General features: G+C 38.5%; 1 protein-coding gene across 1 annotated transcript in view; it reads left to right on the top strand.

Moving 5' to 3' along the window:
* NUBPL (NUBP iron-sulfur cluster assembly factor, mitochondrial) overlaps positions 1-11,550 on the top strand; it is an 87,584-nt gene extending 76,034 nt beyond the window's left edge. Inside the window, exon 11 of the mRNA XM_062576194.1 lies at positions 11,431-11,550. Coding sequence (XP_062432178.1) covers positions 11,431-11,493 — 63 coding nt within the window. The 3' untranslated portion in view covers positions 11,494-11,550. The remainder of the gene's footprint in view (positions 1-11,430) is intronic.
* The last annotated feature ends 7,151 nt before the right edge of the window (positions 11,551-18,701 follow it).

The raw sequence follows: 18,701 nt of genomic DNA, 5'->3' as shown, positions 1-18,701 counted from the left end.
AACATTATGTAATGGACACTTGGTTCTTCTGTAGTGTTTTCTTGCCACAAACTGTTAGGGAAAACATTTGGAATTTGTTAAGGAAAAAGTACTTTGAGTTCACTTTGTTCCATAAAAATTATGTGGAGGATATTGGGAAAGTAGAAGATGAAAGAGAGCAAACATAGCTGGGGTATTAGAAACCCAAATCACAGCCTGTTGTAGATCTGTACAAGCTTACTTACAGCATGGTGAGGAATTTAAGACTTGGGTAGGAGAGGAGCCAAACTTGTCCTGGAGCAAGGAAACCAGGACTTGTGGCCGGAAAACATGCTTAATGTCAGCCTATCCAGATTATCATAAAGACCAATGTGTGGTACAGAAACTACATACCTCTTGGAGGATGTTCGTGGTATTGTTCAAATTTAATATGGTGAAGTGTTTTCAGCACTCTTGCAATTTTCATATATTTGTATATTGGTGAAGGAGAAAGCCGAGTGAGGTGGAAAGCAGGGACATCAGCAGTCTGACAGAATAGAGGAAAGTCAATCTGGTTAAAAATCCCTTTCCAGTTACATATAGAAATACTACAGGCTTTATTGTGGTGTTACCCAAACAGATGGAATTTATGTTCAGGAGGACTTTTTTGTAGAACTTCATAAATGATGGTATATGAGTAGGGTAAGAATGTACAGCATTTTAAAGTTTGGGAAGAAATAGTTGGAGAAAATTGAAGTAGAGGTTGAAAATAATGTTTGCTGTTGTTTTACTGTCATCAACAATTCTGTTTAACAGTGGTCTCTCTGGATGGTGGTGTCTTTAAAAAGCAAATAATACTGAACTCTGAAGAAGACTTTGATATGGTTTATGATACGCCTTACCATCAAGGCTTCCTTTGATCACAATAATGTTTGGTATGTGTAGGTTTGAGTCCTTCATTCAAGGTATAGATAGTAAAATGCATCATCAGACCCTCATTTACCCTTCACTTTGAAGAAAGTGCTGAGCTGTAGTCTATTTGAAGGTTGGTACTATATTGCCTTTATACTGCACTGTTCTCTTTAACCACGTTTTCTGGGCAGGATGTCTTTTCTTCATGTATGTAATGTCACCCGCATGATGCACATAATGGCATCTTGGGGCTAGCAGTATTTCCCAGCTCTCTCATTTGAAGGCTTGGCTCTTGCAACTGCTGATATATAGGATTAACAGGAAATTTCTGTGTCCCATGAGCATTAAGGAGGTAGTAGATTCAGGAGGCATCCAGGTTACTTACTTTCCTCCTACATTTTGTTTGTTACATTACAAATTGGCTTTTATCATCTCTCACTCAGCCCACTTTTTGGGCTGAAATTTCATTGCAGCTTTACAGGAGTTGCCAGCTCATGCAAAGAAGAATCTTATGGTAGAACTACCTAGAGGAAGATAGAGGGGGAAAGACTGTGAGGCTTTTGCCGCAATCAAGAATTTTTCTGGGTCACATGAAGCTTTTATCTGAAGTGGAAGCTCTTTTAAGGCTGTGTTTGTCATCATGCTTTCAGTGCCTTCAGAATTGGCCATGGTAAACCACAGACACCAGGGCAGCTTCAGGCATGCACTGAAGATTGCAGTTATGTCAAAGCAACAAGTAATTTCCTTGAAAATTGAAGCTATTTAAAATCTGATAGGACTGGAAGATGGACTGTGGTTCAGCAAAGAGCATGTTAATAAAACAAACTATCATGTATCGTTATTATTATGCAGATAGTAGAGCCAAGTCTGGTATTTGTGCTGGTAATAGTCACTATCTAAGTAGTTAATAGTTGTCCTTGGCTGTTGCCCTTGCCCTAGGAGACTAGCAGTGAATGGAGTATAGGTCCCCCAACAGCTCACCTGAACAGATATGAATACCTCATCCTTCCTGATAGGTATGGCAGCATCGTTTGATTTTCAACAACTGGGACTTGCAAGGATTCTCCCTTGAATTCCTGGGCTGAATAAATTATTGTAACAGTCTCTTCTATCACAAAGAGAAGTTGGAAACCATGTCAGTGCCTGGATTTACAATTGCTCTGTGATGTGCTTGGCCCACAAGTGACAAGATCAACGTGTTTTTTCTGAGTGGCCAGTGTGAGGCTGTTCGTATGCAGTGGTTTGAGAGAAGGTGGATGTGATAGTAGCTCCCACCTGTTTTGCATTTGTTGAAGGGTGAATTGTATTCTGTAGTTCTGTGGCCCTTATAGTAGACACTGGAAGCCCTGTAGTGAGTGGTTTGTGGTCCAAGAGCTGCACTTTAATGCAAATAAACCGTGAGGCAAACTAACATGCCATAATCGAGCTAGTCTGTTGGAACAGGGCACAGTCAGCTCTGACCTGTAGGGTTGTCTTTTTTAGTCGTCTTAGGAGTGATGAGTACATACCTCATGGGTAGAACTTGTGGGGGAGAGTGAAATGCCCTAACTGGTTTGAAAGGCTCACATTTCACCAGCGTATCATAGGGGTTAATTAGATGAGTCAATAAAAAGTTTGCCTTGCAGTTTAAGTGCACCCTATGTCTATTATTCCATGACATAAAATAATGACTCGGGATGTTTTGATCAGTTAGACTAAGTAGGAGTTTTCAGTCCTTTTCCGAATGAGTCCCCTCCATCCCCTGCCTGGGCTGTGTGCTGTCATTAGTCCTGTCTGTCCTAGGGAGGTTTGTGACTGGAGGAATGCTGCAATGAGCAGCTTTGTTTTCGACTGTCTTTTTTGGCAGTGTTTAAACCAGTTGGAGAGGTGAATGGCCTCTCGTGGCCGTTTTCCAGCTCTTTTGTGTCTCCGTTAACACCACGTTTCATCTCTAGCCTCTGCCCTCCCCGGTGCCGCTCAAACCCCAACGGGGCAGCAGTACTAATGAACAGATCTGACCACTTCTTAGGGTCTTCTGTCCCTGTCTGTGCATCTCTTCTGCCTCAGCCTCACAAAGCAGGGAGGATGTTTGGCTTTCAAGTAGCTGATATGTTACTGTTAGATACAAAGCTGTCCATTCGTGAAGGAAAAGACTTGCTTTCAGAGAGCCAGCCTATAAACTATTCCTAGTGGAGCTTCCAAACCACAAAGGGAAAAACTATGATCTCTAAAGCTCACTTGTATCATATTAATATGAAAATGGTTGTGTGTGATTAAGAACTGAAAATCCTTTACTCTCTTTCTCCTTTGGCTTTCCACCCAAAAAGGAAATAAAAAACTCTCCCCATTTTTGGTTGCAATCCATCTTCTGTTGCTTAGTAATGATAGAATAAACAGCTGAACCCAGCTGTATTCTGAGTCTACAGATGGCACATGAAAAAAAAATCATGAGTAGGAGAAAAAGTTCAATATATGTAGAGTAGGGTTTATGCACTGAGGGGAGTATTGATAGTTTCTGAGGTCCCATTTAGACCTCTCATGTATGTTGATGTATATTTTCTCTGTTTTACTAGCTTTGGATTTCTCAGTGAGAAAAAAGATTTCATTTTAATCACTCTATAGGCAACTGAAGTCAGTCAAAGCATGTAATAAAAATTTTATCTACCCCAGTGGAGAAGAACAGAGTGTTGCTAAAATAGTCTTTGAATAGTTTTATAAAGCATTTGTTGTTTAGCGACATAGTGATAGTTTTGGGCCAAATTCTGGTACAGTCCACAAAAATGAAGTAGTACTGTAGCGAAAGCTTGTAGCGAGGAGGGTAAAGATAGGGTCAGTCCGCAGGTGTCCAGGCTTTGGCCACTGTCTTTGAGTGCGCAGTGACAAAATGAGCCCGCTGTTCCCAGGCAAGGCTAGTGCGTGCCTGCTTGATTTAGTGGATGGTTTTTAGCGACAAGTGCGGCTTGCAGAGAGCTTGAGCTAGAGGGCTGGCTCTGTTAATGACAGAAGGTGAAAAAGACTGAGAATAGTATGAAAGACTTAGTAATAAATATCCACCCTAATTTTCCTATCTGGGAAGTGAGAGAGGGAGAGGAATGACGTTGTCTCTTACACGTGTTGCGTATATTCCTAATGGCAGAGTCCTTAATACCAGAAGAAACCATACAGTTACAATTCTGACCTCTTATGAACAGCATGACACTCAGTTCTATATTGAATTATTAACTTCTCTGAATAATATAATTTTTGTTTTGTTAGAAAAATAAAATATCTAATCTCACATTGAGGGCATTAAGAGATGCAGAATCCATTGCTTCTTTCTGGGAACCGAGCAGAGTGGCTGATCCCTGTGACTGCTTTAATAATTTTAAGTCTCTCATTTCCATTTTGAATTTTTCCAGATTCAGCTTTGAGCCATAGGTTCCTGTTATGTCTCTCACCACTAGATAAGAGGTCTATATTGCCTTGTATTTTCTTCCTGTGAAGGTACTAATACACTATAATCAAGTCACCTTTTAATGTTCTTTTTGAGAAGCTAAACAGATTGAAATCTTTTAAACCTATTACTCTTGGACATTTTCCTTAGCTTTCATTTGTACGTTTGTTTCTTTTACACACAGTTTTTCAAAATGCCTTTAAAATATGTATGTCAGAACTGGATGCAGAATTCAGAGTTGGCAGCCAGGGCAGGGCTTACAACGGTGATAGTCTTCCTCTTTTTTTCAGAGAATCTGAACGTGTTATTTCTGTATTTATACAGTAAACGTGGATACATTTGCTTCCTTCGCCTCCTTACTAGTCCCCTGCCTTTTGAACCAAGTATACTTTGAAGTACAGCCTTATTGGATCATGTGTTGAGCTACTTGTCCGCTAAGGCGTTTGGCTTCTGTTTAAAATAACTTCATTCCCACTATCATGGGATAGTGCTTCTGCTTTTTGAGGGCCAGCCTGTACTAAAATCTAGGCCCAGTTTAACTTGCAATATTAATTGTTCCTTCTATTATCTTTTCCTCATCATTATTTAAAGTATGCCATTCTTTGTCATCTGCAAGTATTAGCAGTAGAGATTTTTATTTTTATTTCCAGTTTGCTGAGGAAAATTTGACAAGTTGGCAGGTCTGGGCATAGTACAAATTGTTGCAAAGGCTTACTAGAAGTGATATTATTTACTTCAGATTTCCCATTGCCTGCTTCTTGGAGTCTGTCACTTAACAAATTCCCAGTGCATTTGTAGTTGTTGATATTGTATCATTCAATTATCAAAAATTTTTCAGTACAAAACAAAATGCTTTTCAAAAGCTATCTTTTTACATCTATGCAGTTACCTCTAGCAGCCAAATTTCTAAGAGTGAAATTGGGATTGTTTAACAGGATAAGCTTCCTGCAACATCATGCTGATTGGAGTTTTAATCTGTTCTTGTATTTTCATTAATTAAAATTTAATTAATAAATAAATCCTCTGGCAGCTTCATGCCTTTTTGGCCAGGACTGGAATCAGTTACTTAAGTCATCCTGCTTTGATTTTTGTTCATATTACACAATCTTAGCAGTCTTCCAATCTTCCTTAATGTCCTCAGTGCTCCAAGCTTAATAAAAATGAAAACATCAGTGAGTTACAAGTCTCTGCAAACTTCTGGAGACTACGGTTTACATGATTCTGCTAATTAGAAAGTCTATCTTTAGATCTCATATACCTTTTTCTTCCTTATTTTGGTGAATCTCCTGTTACTGACAGAGCAACAATGTTGGAAATGAAATTCAGGATTACATGTACCTGAAACTGTTGCACAGACACTCACAGACAACATGTTTATTAAAAAATAATTAATTTATTTTGGACCTTGACATAGGATAGCATTTACATGGGGAATCAAATGTCTCAAACAGGATAGCTGGTTATGTCACGGATGGCGATGGCAGTCCTGTTGCAAGTACTCCTACCAATGCAAGACCCCATTGGGTCTTCAGCTGGATCAAATGGGACTACCTGAACCACTCTTCCGCTCAGTTCTTGTAGTGTAGCTGATCTGTGGTCCTGCATGACCACTGCAGCTTATGTGTGATCCATTGGTACTGATTATCTTAAACTGTGTGCAAAAATACACCTATGTACAAAAAGACTGTCCTATATTACCATTTCTGCATCTGCAGGAAAGTTTTCTACTGATGATTTACAATTATCTGTGCATAATTTGGTCAATTCTGGAGCAGGAACCACCTGGGAAGTCTCTAGAAAGGCCAGATTCTCCACCCAGGATGTTGATTAACTCATTAAAACACAAATTAGTCTGTGCAAAGTGGGACCTGGGACCTGCCTGGGGAACTCTTCAAGAGAGTTTGAAATTCCCACCTGCAGAACTCCTGTACCAGTTAGTCAAATACTTAACTAAAAGGTGACTAGGACTTCACATCAACTTGAAATAAGGTGATGGATTGTTGTCTTAGATTGGTCCGTTATCTCACCTGTGCAAATGGTAGTTCCTGGACCACCTTAATAAGGAAACATACTGAGCATTGCGTGCAGGCACAGCCATGATACCCAGTTACACCACAGTTGGATGCATAGGACAAATCTGAAGTTCATTCTTGTAACAAGTTATATAGCTCTTGCTATGGAGTGATGCATGTGGAATAATAACATTTTAGCTTTATATAAGCAATGACAAGCTTTCAATTAGCAGGAAAAGCATCTTGAAATTTTTATAGTTAGTTCTATGAAAAGGTCAGCTTAATACTCTGTAGTGCCAAAGTTGGGAGTTCAGTGCATGTTAAGAGAAATTCCTGGAAGAAAAGTCCATTTAATGGCTGTTAAACACAAACATACTACTTCAGGATTGCTCAGGATGTCCTGAATTCCCAAGTTGTTGGAAGCTTGCGAAGTTTTCTGGGGAAGTATCATTTGCTTGTACTCGTCTGACAATCTTTGCTACGCTTCTGTCATTACCACAGTTGGCCAGACCTTTGGTCTGAACCGTTAAAGCTGTACTGATGTCTGCAACACTGGAAGCATCTGTTTATTCTTGGCAGATTTTTTAAATTTTTTCTTCTATTGTTCTCAAATCTGTTAGCCTTTGGTTTGGCTGATATCTTTGGCTTTTCATGTTCATTTTCTACCCAGAAATTTTTCTGTCATTTCTCTTTCTTACCATCTTCCATGTGTTTTTGTTTTTTTTTCCCTTTATCACTAACCAAGGATAAGCTTTGTGTGAAAGTTGAGCTTTGTTGCGGAATCAAAGCTTTTGGTTCTGTATTTCATAAAGTAAAACACCAGAGTTTACTCTCAGTTCTTACCTTTTTTTCTTCTAGTTGCTTTTTTAAATTTTCTCATAATTTATCCAATTACACCTTTTAGAGTACAAAGTATTTAAAGTTGGGACTGTCCCTTTTGTATTTAATGTTACAATCACTGCTCCATAGCCATTTATTCCATCATAATTGAGTCCAGAACAATAATTTTGCCCCATTTTAAGGTGCAATCTTTTCTAAGTTAGTGTCATTATTCTTATTTTTTTGGAAGTGCTAATGTTATGTAAGTGGCTGAGATTTCCAGTATATGTCTGCCAAATAAAGATGCGTGTAATACCATAGCATTTCTTTCATATGTGTTGTAGATGTTAAAGGCACTGTAGGCGGTCATTAGGTTCGGTGGTTCCCCGGGGTGCCCCGTCCTGGGCTGTGTTAAAGCGCTGACCTGGAAGCGTTCTGTTCCTGCGCTTCTGCGCTACTGCTGGCTTTGAAACAGGTGATGACAGTGGGAGCAGGCGAAGATGCTGTCTCTTCTACTAGCGCTAAGTTATAACGGTCATGCTTCAATAAGGAAAATTGTTACCTTTCTTCTAAATGAAAAAAAAAAAAACATTGTCTTTTATCTAGTCCCAAAACCACTGATACATACGGGAATGGGGGGAGGAATGAGGCTGTACTCATTCTTATGTATATGGTTACCAGGGAGAGGGTTAATGCATCTGTGTGCAGGGAAGGCAGTAGTTGCAGATACACTGAAGGTACGTGAAAATCTGTCATTCTCCCCTGTCAGAAATTTGCATTGTCATGTCAAGTTACTGATTGGCGTGAACCTGCTTTCCTTGTGAAGCAGGAAAGATTTGTTACAAAAAATACTGATATTGCCTGTGGTCTTGGTGCAAATTAAAAACAAAACAAAACAAACAAACAAAAAACCATGTATTAGCTGTTATGGGTATGATACTACTACTTCCCTAAGCTTTGGTGAATATTTATTAAAAAGGAGAGGGGGAGGGTCTCAAGTTCTGACATCTTAAATCTGGCTGAATAAACTCAACTCTGACTAATGTCCTGTGCTAATGCAGCTAATATTCCATTACTGTAAGACTATAGAGAGGAAATACAGGAATATGGGTGAAGGTACAGAGCTAGCTTGCTCACTGTGTGACTGAGGAGAAAATAGTGTGTGTAATAGATGTTCATAGAATGGTAAGGTTGGAAGGGACCTCTGGAGATCATCTATTCCAACCCTCAGCATAGCCCCATACGGGGATTGAACCCGTGACCTCGGCATTAGCAGCACCATGCTCTACCCAACTGAGCTAAACCTGCCCCTTAATAGTTTTTATTGTGCCCAATAATAAATTTCAAAATTAGACTCAGTAACCACTGCATAACTAAATTTTATGCAACTTTGGCTTAGGGGATGTCATCTCATAAAATGCAAAATAAAATGCTGCATATGTGGTACCCAGTGTTTCTTTGCTTTATTTTAGGAGCCAGACGTTTGAATTACAGTGATTGCTTTTGGTTATTATTTTATTACTAAACTATCCTAAATCAGTCTTCTGTTAAAAAGCATGGCACTTGATAGAGTAAAATAATATCACAGGCAATAGCCTATGATAGACTTGGCCTGATAGATCAGGATGACTTAATTACCACAGAAATTGAAGGAAAGGGGAATTTAATGAATGTAGCAGAGTTAAATACCAAGTCATTTGAGAATGATCAAAGCTTTTCACCCGCCCTAGTTATAGCCACAGTGTTTTCTTTGCTGTAATACCTATTCTTCACTGAATAATACCTATCCTGGGCTTTTCACATCACCTTGTTTTCTGTTCTGAGCCCAGCGATCAAGTTTCTAAGGAGCAATGGGAATGCCTCTAAGGTATGTCCAAGCCCTCCTGGGTTTGTTCGTTCTATTTTCAGTGTTTGACTTCTTCAGCTCTCCGATCTGCTTTCCTGGGTTGCTTGTAACATACGCACAGTCTTTATGAGGTCCTGCAGATCCTAATAGCACACCTCTCTTGGGAATAATTATGCTTCCTTTTCTTCTTCTGGAGTGAATTAATCTGATCTATATATAGACATTTTTTTTGTGCTCAGAAGTGATACTGCTTCTTGCAGTAAGCATCTGTAAGATTCCCAAAGTAAATGAAGAAAATGGTATCTACCTTTTTCTTAATTGCTGCTGCTTAAAAATTGAATAATGGAATGAATAGGACAACAAGTAATTCTTGAAAAAGAGTCAGCTTATCCATGGTGCAAAAGACTGAGCAGAATTTAATTTTTCAGAGGCCCTTGTAAAGAATCTTCAGTTGTCTGTTTGTTGCCTTGATTTAGCACTGCTTTATAAATGCCCAAGTTGATACACAGATTAACGATTTTAAAGAAGCCCCTGACAAGTAGTTTCTGTGAGTCCTAGATAATAGATCATTATAGAATAAGCATGTGGAGGAAATACGTATGAATGGTGCTAGTTTTCTGAAGGCATTTTGACCATGATTATCGTATTAGTAGAACTATATTTTGGTCCTCTTTAGTGGACAGTGTGAACGTTCTGAGTTGATCGCAAGAGAAGAAAAACTGCCCCCAAACTGAACTGTAGAGTCGGAAATACTGTTGGCCATATGTGTGGCCATAATATGCCAGAATATCTTACAGTTCGTATTTTAAACAAGTCTTAGCTTTGTCAGTATACCGCTGCAGGATTTGAGGCTGATCAGACTTAATCATTTGGTAACTTAAATGGATCACTCAATTGATTTTGATACAGCTGCTTGCGTAAGTACCTTACAGATCCGTATCATTTCAGGATTAAGCCCTTTGGTTAGTCAGCTGTGGTCCTAATACATTTGCCACGTTCTGTTATCTATGAAGAAATGGTGTCTGCATTCCTTATGCACTTGGAAAATTATTTGGTTTTAGTTTTAAGATTATGCGAATGCTGAGACAGAAAAAAACCCCGAAGTGTGAGGAGCAAGCGCTAGAAAGCGTGTTAGGGGTGCTTGGCCCCTGGTGTTCAGACCCGAGTGTGTCCTGCTGCTGATGAGGACTGCTGCTAGCCTGAGTGATGCACTGGCCCTTCTCCCGGCTTCCTGCCTCTTAAGCTTCATCCTTGTATATTTGTCACCTGGTTGTATTAAAGACTAACTCCAGTAAAATAGGGAAGGTTGTCACCGTGGGCTCCAAGCGCGGGCTCATTTTAGAAGACAAAGAAAAATCTTGGTTACTATCTAACAGAGCAGAAGAAAGCTGAATAGCAGAGGGATTTTTTATGGTACTAGACGAACACAGAACATGATGCACAGGCTGGAAATTGCAAGTGCGACAAATTCAAATTGTAGATAACGTGTATGCTTTTAACAATAGAAATAACCAGTCTCTGGAACAACATCCAAGAGATGGAGTAGGTACTCTGTTGCTTCAAAATCTTTATATCAAGATTGGCGACCTTTGTAAAAGTGTTCAATTTCAGCTACAATTTGTTGAGCTTGATAGAGGAATTCCTGGATTTAATTTTATAGTTTGTACTGGAGCCTAGGCAGTGTTTTTGTATGTGTCTCTTGATTTTAAATCTATGAATTCTTGATGGCAGACTTAATGGTCGTGGCTCTGCTGCTTTTAAAGAAATTAAGAGAAATTCCCTTTAATTGGGCCACCCCTGATAGTCTTATAGCTCGGTGTTCTCATACCATCCAGCTTACAGCGTACTAAACTACCAAATGCCACAGGCTGGTGTGACAAGGTGTTTTTCCCACATGGATTCTAGTGTTGTGGAATTTGGTCTTTCTAATGCAGCCTTCAGTCTCTTGGAAGAGGTTCTTTTCCAAAATACTTCTAGTTTTAATGCCTGTATAGAGAATTCTGTAGCGTAGCCTAGTCCATAATGAGTTAATTCACTTGGATTTTTTGGAATGTAGTTGTTTTCTCTGATTCTGTCTTAATTCCGTGCACAGTGCATCTCAAATTACAGGGTGAGAGAAGTTTATAACCAATAGTACTGCAGTAATACGTACAGCTTCCTTTTCCCAGAAGAATATTGATTATTTGCTGTTTAAGGGAGATTGTTCAGTCAAGTAGAGATCAGAATTCTAAAAATAATAGTGAATGATAGATTTTATTTTTCCCCTTGATGTTTTAAGTAATGCTTGTAGTTATTTTATGTATTACCATAGTATTTTTCTGAACACAAAACTAGCAAAGTAGAACCAGTTTATTGTAACATTTTTCCTTTTATTTGAATGAGTCTGAAAGATCATATAGCTAACAAGGTTTAAAATACTCCTTCATGTAGAAGATGAAAGGTGCTAAATATATCTTTCTTTTTTTTTACAGGCTAAAGCCTATCTAAGGATAGCTATGGAAATAGTAAGACGACTGCCAGTACCTCCTGCTTGAAATGTTTCTGTCTAAAACTTAACAATAAAGAAGTGGAAGAGGAGGCCTGCTACTTCATATGGACTCCATATTTGATTTCTAAGAACTTTTTAAAAGTTAGTTTCCCAGAGTATAAAATATGATTTCATTAATTTTCAGGTCATTATTTGACCATATCCAAATGGATTAAAGTATGCAAAAGATGATAGCTGGTGTTTAACTGCTGGTTTATAAGATCACTGAACAAGAAGAGATAAAGTACAGCTTTTGCATGTCTTCCATTTTAACATCAAGAATAAAAACCATCCTCCCTAGCCAAGCAGAACAATGATAAGGATGCCAAGGCATAAACCCTGCTTAAAAGATGACATTTGCAATATTCTTAATTCCTGTAAATTTTGGTTTAGCTTTTTATTTGCTGGTTTAATTACCAGCCTAACCATAAATAAGGTTTGCAAAGTTTGAAGTAGCAAACTCAAAACTGCAGTATGTTGGTGTGTTCATCACTAAAAACAAAACAAAACAAACAAACAAACAAAAAAAAAAATAAAAAAAACAAGAAACAAAAAAACCCCCAACCCTCTCTGCATATATTCTTGATGATTTTTTTTATAAATATATCTGGATCATTCTTTTATTACTGGATAATGTTGGACTGTGAGGTAATTCAGTTTATTGGATGATGGACTACATGAGCCTTAGGCATATTTCTTGACTGCATTGCATTTTAATAGACCCAGATAGAAGACTAGGTAACAAAAGGTCTTCACTGAAAGCCAGATGTTGCACCTGAGCTCACTTTGCCAGGAGATGCAAATGATCAAGATAAATTAAATTCGTAACTGTTTACCCTTAATACAATGCAGCAACTTTGAATATAAAACTACAACCTGGAAGGAAGGAAAGATTTGATCTTCAAACTGCATGGCCTTCTGTTTTTGTTTTTATTGCCTTGTATTCTGTGATCTTTATTTTTTTGTTGATGTGTAGAAGCGAAGAAATATGCCTCTCAGAGAATGAGTTTCCATTTACAATTAAATGTTTCAGTTGACATTTAGGCTGGCTCGTCTACACAATCAAGTATAGACATCTTAAACATAAAATCTTAACTGTACTGAAATCTAGAGAGTTTTGTTACCGACCTCAGTGGGACCAAGATTTTTCTTATACTCCAAGTAAGTATTCGTAAATTTTGAATTAATTGTTTTTCCTATGGAAATGATGGAACATAAAAGTTTAATGTTGTATTAGGAACACTTAAATCATACATACCCAGAATTTACACGAGGAAGTTGGACACAAATTACAGGTTGAATTTTAAGCTTTAGCTGTTTTTGCAAGTGTAAATTAAGTACTCCAAAACTGTTGGTCTTTTTCTTCCAGTCAGTATCAATGCATGTACTTGAACCCCCACTCACCCACCAAAGAGATGTCTTTAGCCACTGAGTCTTTGGTTTGTGGCTTTCTCTTAGCCTTTAATTTCTCTTAGCAATTAAAACTTTGTTACTGTAATTTGAAGTTGTAAAAGAAAATACCTTGCAAATCAGATTTTCTCTACTAACTCCATTTGGCTTTAAACTCTTACACATTTTAGATTCTCTGATTGGTGATCATGATGATGAAATACACTGGTGAATAGAAAATCCAGCAGAAGCTCATCTTTACTGTATTAACCAAAAAACCCCTTAGTTGTGAACTTCCCTTCAAATTAACTAGACCCATTTGGCAGAGCATACAAGTTTCTGCTTTCCTTATGTTAATTACTGCTTGGAAACTTTAAATTTATGCTAGCATCTATATTCTAAATGTTACCTACTGAGTTCTGTGCCAACATGAGTATTTTAGATACTTGAAAGTCGAGATTAAATTTATTTTGCTTTAAAACACTCAAATTATATCTTTTACTGGGTTGATTAGCATTTTTAGGAGGGGAGTTGAAGAAAGCTACTGAATTTGTTCTCCACCAAGTGTGCACTAAAGCTTTAGTTCCTTTTCTGAAAAAGTCAGATAAAGATACATGTATTAAATTGTTAAATATTTAAAAAGATAAACTTTAGAGTTTATTTTAGAGGGGAGTTAGTTTTTTAAATATGGTTTATGATCCTTACAGAAAAAAGCTTCATAGAAATATTTAAACAAATACCTGTTTCTGGTTTTCAGTCTTAAGATACTCAAAAATTAATCATTAGGTCTGATTGAGCTGCATTTATTTCTGTGGTTTTTAACACAAGATTTGGAACCTTCTGCTGTCGTCCCACTTGGCACGGAGCTTCAAATCCGTATCTCCTAACCTCAGGACAGTTCCTTGGCCCCCTGGCTTGGACCTTGCTAAGGCAAACCAGGGAGTATTCGTCACTTCTGAGGAAGCTGTATCGCTTACGCAAGAAATAAGGAATATAGTTCTAATTACAGCTAATTTTTTTAGTCTAATAACTTGGGCTGTATTCTTGTCCTTGCTTCCAACATTATTGATTAACTTACCATAAGGAGTCTGTGAATAAAATGAATAATTAACTCTTTGGATGAGGTCTGACAGCTGAGATGTTTATGGAGGTAGGAAAAGTTTCGAGGCTTCTGCTTTTGGATTTTGATACCTGTGTGTCACTTCAGGCTCTCGTGGCCACATCTGGGCCTCCCTTATTTAAAAGGAGGGCTTCCTAATGGCGCTGGTTAGATGGACAGGTTCCTGCTTAGGGACTCATGACAGTAAGATGAATCTGGACTGCTGATTTAACTTCAGAATTGACATACAATGACAAAAGTTACCATTTCTTATAATGGTTGTTTTTTATTTTGGCAGCATATCAGCCAAGGTTCCAGTGTGTCAACCACATTTCACAGAAGCATAAAAGAATAATTTAGTTCAGGAAATAGCTTGCAGCCTAAATTGAGGACTTACCATTTTTTGTGGGTTCTGTTTTACACTGTAAAGATACTAGACTGGCAAAAAGAATATCCACTGGTCTGCATTTTTCCATTATCTTCATATATTCAGTTTTCAGCTGCTTTTCAGAAAGAAGAGGACAGGCACAGCTTATCATTCCTTATGCACCTATTCCCAGTTTCTCTGTTTGTGTGAGCCTGGATCTGAACAGTCACTTTAATCGATGCAAATAAATAACTTTGCCCAGGGGGGGACATCAGTCTTTGAACAGGCTGGTGCAGAGAACATCTGTTGTCCTTTAACATCGTTTTGAGGGTGCACAGATTTAGTTGAAGTGTTTACACTCGGACCGCTGGATTCTCTAAAACTTACGTTGTTTCCTGTGGTCCAGAGATTGTTTCATCTTTCCTATGAAGAGTAAGCAAGATGACTCGGCGCGCTCCGGCCTCCCTCGTGGACTTCCTGCCACTACGCAAGGTCTATTTTAAGAATACAAACTTTAGGTTACTTTATAAATAAACAGTTTTCATAAAAATACTTTCTATGGTGTCAGAATAATTTTCTATCCTTTCTCCTTTCAGGGATATATTTTCCAAAGCTAAATTTGAAGAATGGCTATGATGTAATTTTAAAGCCTTGTTTGGCTGCATATTTGGGAGAACTGAACAATGAGATTTTCTATTTTTTTATTTTTATTTTTTATTTTTAAGTCGAGCCCATGTGCTAGTTGTAGTAGATTTAATATTTGGGAATGTTCCTCTGGTGTGTGAATGTTGTAAATATTTTTACGTTTCAACTGTTAAAACGAACGAAAGTTCAGGAGCCTGAACGTTTTCCTGCTCAACAGTAAGTGTTTTGGGATTTGTTTGTAGAGGGTCAGACAGGCCAGGATGATTTTATGGGTTGCTTTATCTGCTGAATCAGGAGGTTTCTATATGGCTCTTTCTAGAAGAAGGATTTCCATATAAACAGGCTTTTGTCTCTGATACCTTGAGGCCTCTAATTAATTACATTCTAGACTGAATCGGGGAGAATTTGGGTTCACACTAACCACTTCCTGTGCTGGATAATAGGAGCCAGTGGCTGTTTTGGAGAGCTACTTTATAAAGCAAGTGTTAAAAGGCTGGGAAAATGTGCCTCATAAGCATCTAGGCTTTGAAAACTCAGTCTAATAAAACCCACTTTTATTTGTGAGTGCCAGCACTAGTGACATCTCTTTTGTAATACCTTAATATCCTAAGCTTTTAGAAAGCCTGCGAATTTGTTGCTTGTTTGCACATTTTATAAATGCATGTTTTACAAATGCATTTCTTACTAACATAGATGCTGCTACTTCACTTTTTGCTTAATTTCTGCACACTGTAAATAGAAGTCTTTTTCTAAAGCTTTTTTCCTTGACTGTTGTTGACACATCTAGAAAGTTATTACTGTGGAGGGAGAAGCGATAGGATTGTTTGATGCTGAGTGCCGTGTTCCCTGGTGGGTTAATATAGGAAATTGTAATCACCGTCTCGCTGAATGTTTTTCATTTTACTGTCCTAGTGGGAAATACAACTTCACTAATTTGAAACGAATCTGCTGATAAAATGCCTTTTAATTATCCAGAGTATGTAGTTCGTGAACACTGAGAACAGTACGTATTTTCAGAGTAATTTATTTTAGAGAATCTTATTTTTATGATTTTTAAGCACAGTTTTTAAGAAGGACAAGTGTGATATTGCCTAAAGGCGCTTGGACAGACGCTTTTGCTGTTGAAGAGGATTATTTTCTACCGGCTGAAAAGTTCTGCCATTTCCCCTAAGAATATGACTCGCACAAGTTAAGTCTTACTCAACGCCAATGCGTGCGTACCAAATCCTATGCGTGGACGTGCTGCATTAGTCTGAGAGATGGCAAGGAAGGAGAGGACGTGCTCGTATTTGCCTAGAATGACCTCCTGCCAGGAAGCAATAGTCATTTGTTTGGAAAACCAAAAATCCAGGTCGCATTGTATTTTCAGTAGAGGCAGACGGATCAGGGCAAAGCGGGGGATGTCTTATTAGTCGGTAAGTGTTACTGGCATATGAAAGGAGGTAAAACATTAATGCTGTCGGAAATACAGTTGGGAGTGCCTCTCTGCAGCTTCAGTCTGCAAGGCACAGCGAGGGAGCCGTGCGCCGGCACCCGGGGAGGGGCTGGTGGCCGCGCTCCAGAAACGGGTCGGGACGCGGCGTGGTCAGGTCACCGCAGATCAGCAGCGCCCCTGATGCATGACACAACCTCTTCATGTCAGGAAAGCTGTAGAAACATCTGTTTACAGGGAGACAGTTGAAAACATTCGCCATAAAATGTTATTTGAGAAACCGGTGTGACTTCTCTCTCGGTTTTAGGTCAATCTGCATTACATTAGACCCCGTCCTGTTACCAGGCAGTTTGTCAACGTTACATGTAATCACTGCAAAGCACCTTTCCTTACACTTGCTTGACACCAAGAACCATGGAGTCATTTTGAATAACTTACAGAATTACTGTACCAAAGCTTGAAGTAAATCAACCTGCAGTTTCATCCTATTCCAGTCAATCTTTTCAGCCAACACCATACAAAATGTTTTGTGTTTCCCTTTTCAGCTCTTCAGTACTGCAGTTGGATCATCAAATAAAGATTTAAATACACTTACATATGGGAGCTCCTAGAGGGAATTTTGTGCTTTAAAGGGAGATTATGTCATCTTCAAAACATAACTAAGAACCCAGAATAGGGTTCTGCTTTATTTTCTTTTTTTCAGCAGCTGCAGTCACCATAACGTGAAATAGCAATTGGACATCATTTGGGGTTGTTTGGTGGAAGTCTCCTAACCAATATTTAACCAAATCTTGTGAATGCACAACCAGTGTGACACTCCATTTTTTCCTGTATGAACATCTTCATTAACCTTATATTCAGTGATACAGGAACAATAACAAACTGTGGCAGAAAAAATGCAAAGGATATTTGAGAAGCACATGAGTTAATTATTACAGTTAAATATAGCACAAGTATCTGTTGAACACAGATTTTCAATGCGGCGTGTGCATGCATAGAAATTAGAAGAGCCAGCAGTATTAAAGTAGTAGAGTGGTTTTCATCTCCAAGGTGAATTCGAAACTAATTCTATGATTTGCGATTGACAGAAGTCACACCCTAAAATACAGCCTTAAACCTTTAGACTTTGTGGTCACATTTCCCTAACACAGGAAATGACTCATTGAAATGTTTATTCTTCACATTGCAGTCTACTGTCCCCAGAAAATAAGAATCTATTTACTTTATACAGTATCAGTGCTTCTTATCAGACTGTGCAATACCTTGCGCAGGATTGGTACTGGTCAATGTTTATTAGGAGTTGGTATTTTGTTTGGTAGAGGGACGGTAGCTGTGTGTAATACTTGAGTATCATGATCTTAAATTGCACCTGACTGTGTTAGCACCACTGTGGTCTGTGATCATTGCTTTGATTTATTTTCCATTTCATTAATGCTGCGTGATTGGTAGGAAATGCATGGCCCGGTATTCTGTAAGTGTTACCATTTAAAAGAACTGAAAATACTGCACCAGGAGTGACCCTTTAGCAACGACATTTTCTCCTTGCAACTCCATCACTTTGGGAAGAGCACTGTGTGGGCATTTGGGAGTGAGAGTGGAATGGGAACTGCTCAATCTCCCCTTGGGACATTGAGATAACTGCGAGACGGTAACACGGTATAAAGCAAGAATCTTTCCATGATATGCGTGAACGTAGAACTAGCAAGAAAGGAAACCTGGAGGAAAGTTGGAGCCTCTCTACTGTTTTTTTTCTGTCCTTTTTGCAAGGAAGACCTGTATTTTTTCAGCACTGGAAATTAGGAGTTTTAAGTCACATAGCTCTGATAAACCATATCTGTATTATTGTTGTTATAAAAGCATGTTTTTTCCCCCATTTATGTTCTGATATTATTTCCTTATCCTTAATTCCTTATTAAATTGTTTCCTTAATGTCCTTGATGTTTTTGTGTTATCGTACTGTTTTTGCCTGCTGCACACTGATCACTGATGAAGCTGGTTACCACCTACTGCCTCACTTTGCAGAATAGGTCAGTGTCTCCCTGTGTATGTAACAAGAAGAGACCTCGTACTGTCGTGTACAAACTGCATCTCTTCTGCCTTCTGTTGGGGATCTGCTACAAAAATACAGGAGGGAATGTGTGTGTGATTGTTTTATTTGTAGCCTTTAAACTGTTCTTTTTCTTGTAAAGAAGTGACAGTATTTAATAAGTTCAGCTGGGGATATACTTTCTGACGGCGTGTGTGAAATGCACGTTTTGTGCAACCTCTATGCTCTCTAGCATA

The sequence above is a fragment of the Rhea pennata genome, chromosome 5 (genome assembly GCF_028389875.1).
Source record: "Rhea pennata isolate bPtePen1 chromosome 5, bPtePen1.pri, whole genome shotgun sequence".
In the NCBI taxonomy this organism is placed as follows: Eukaryota; Metazoa; Chordata; class Aves; order Rheiformes; family Rheidae; genus Rhea; species Rhea pennata.
The sequence above is the reverse complement of the archived record's forward strand: the minus strand, read 5'-3'. Positions and strand labels throughout refer to the sequence as shown.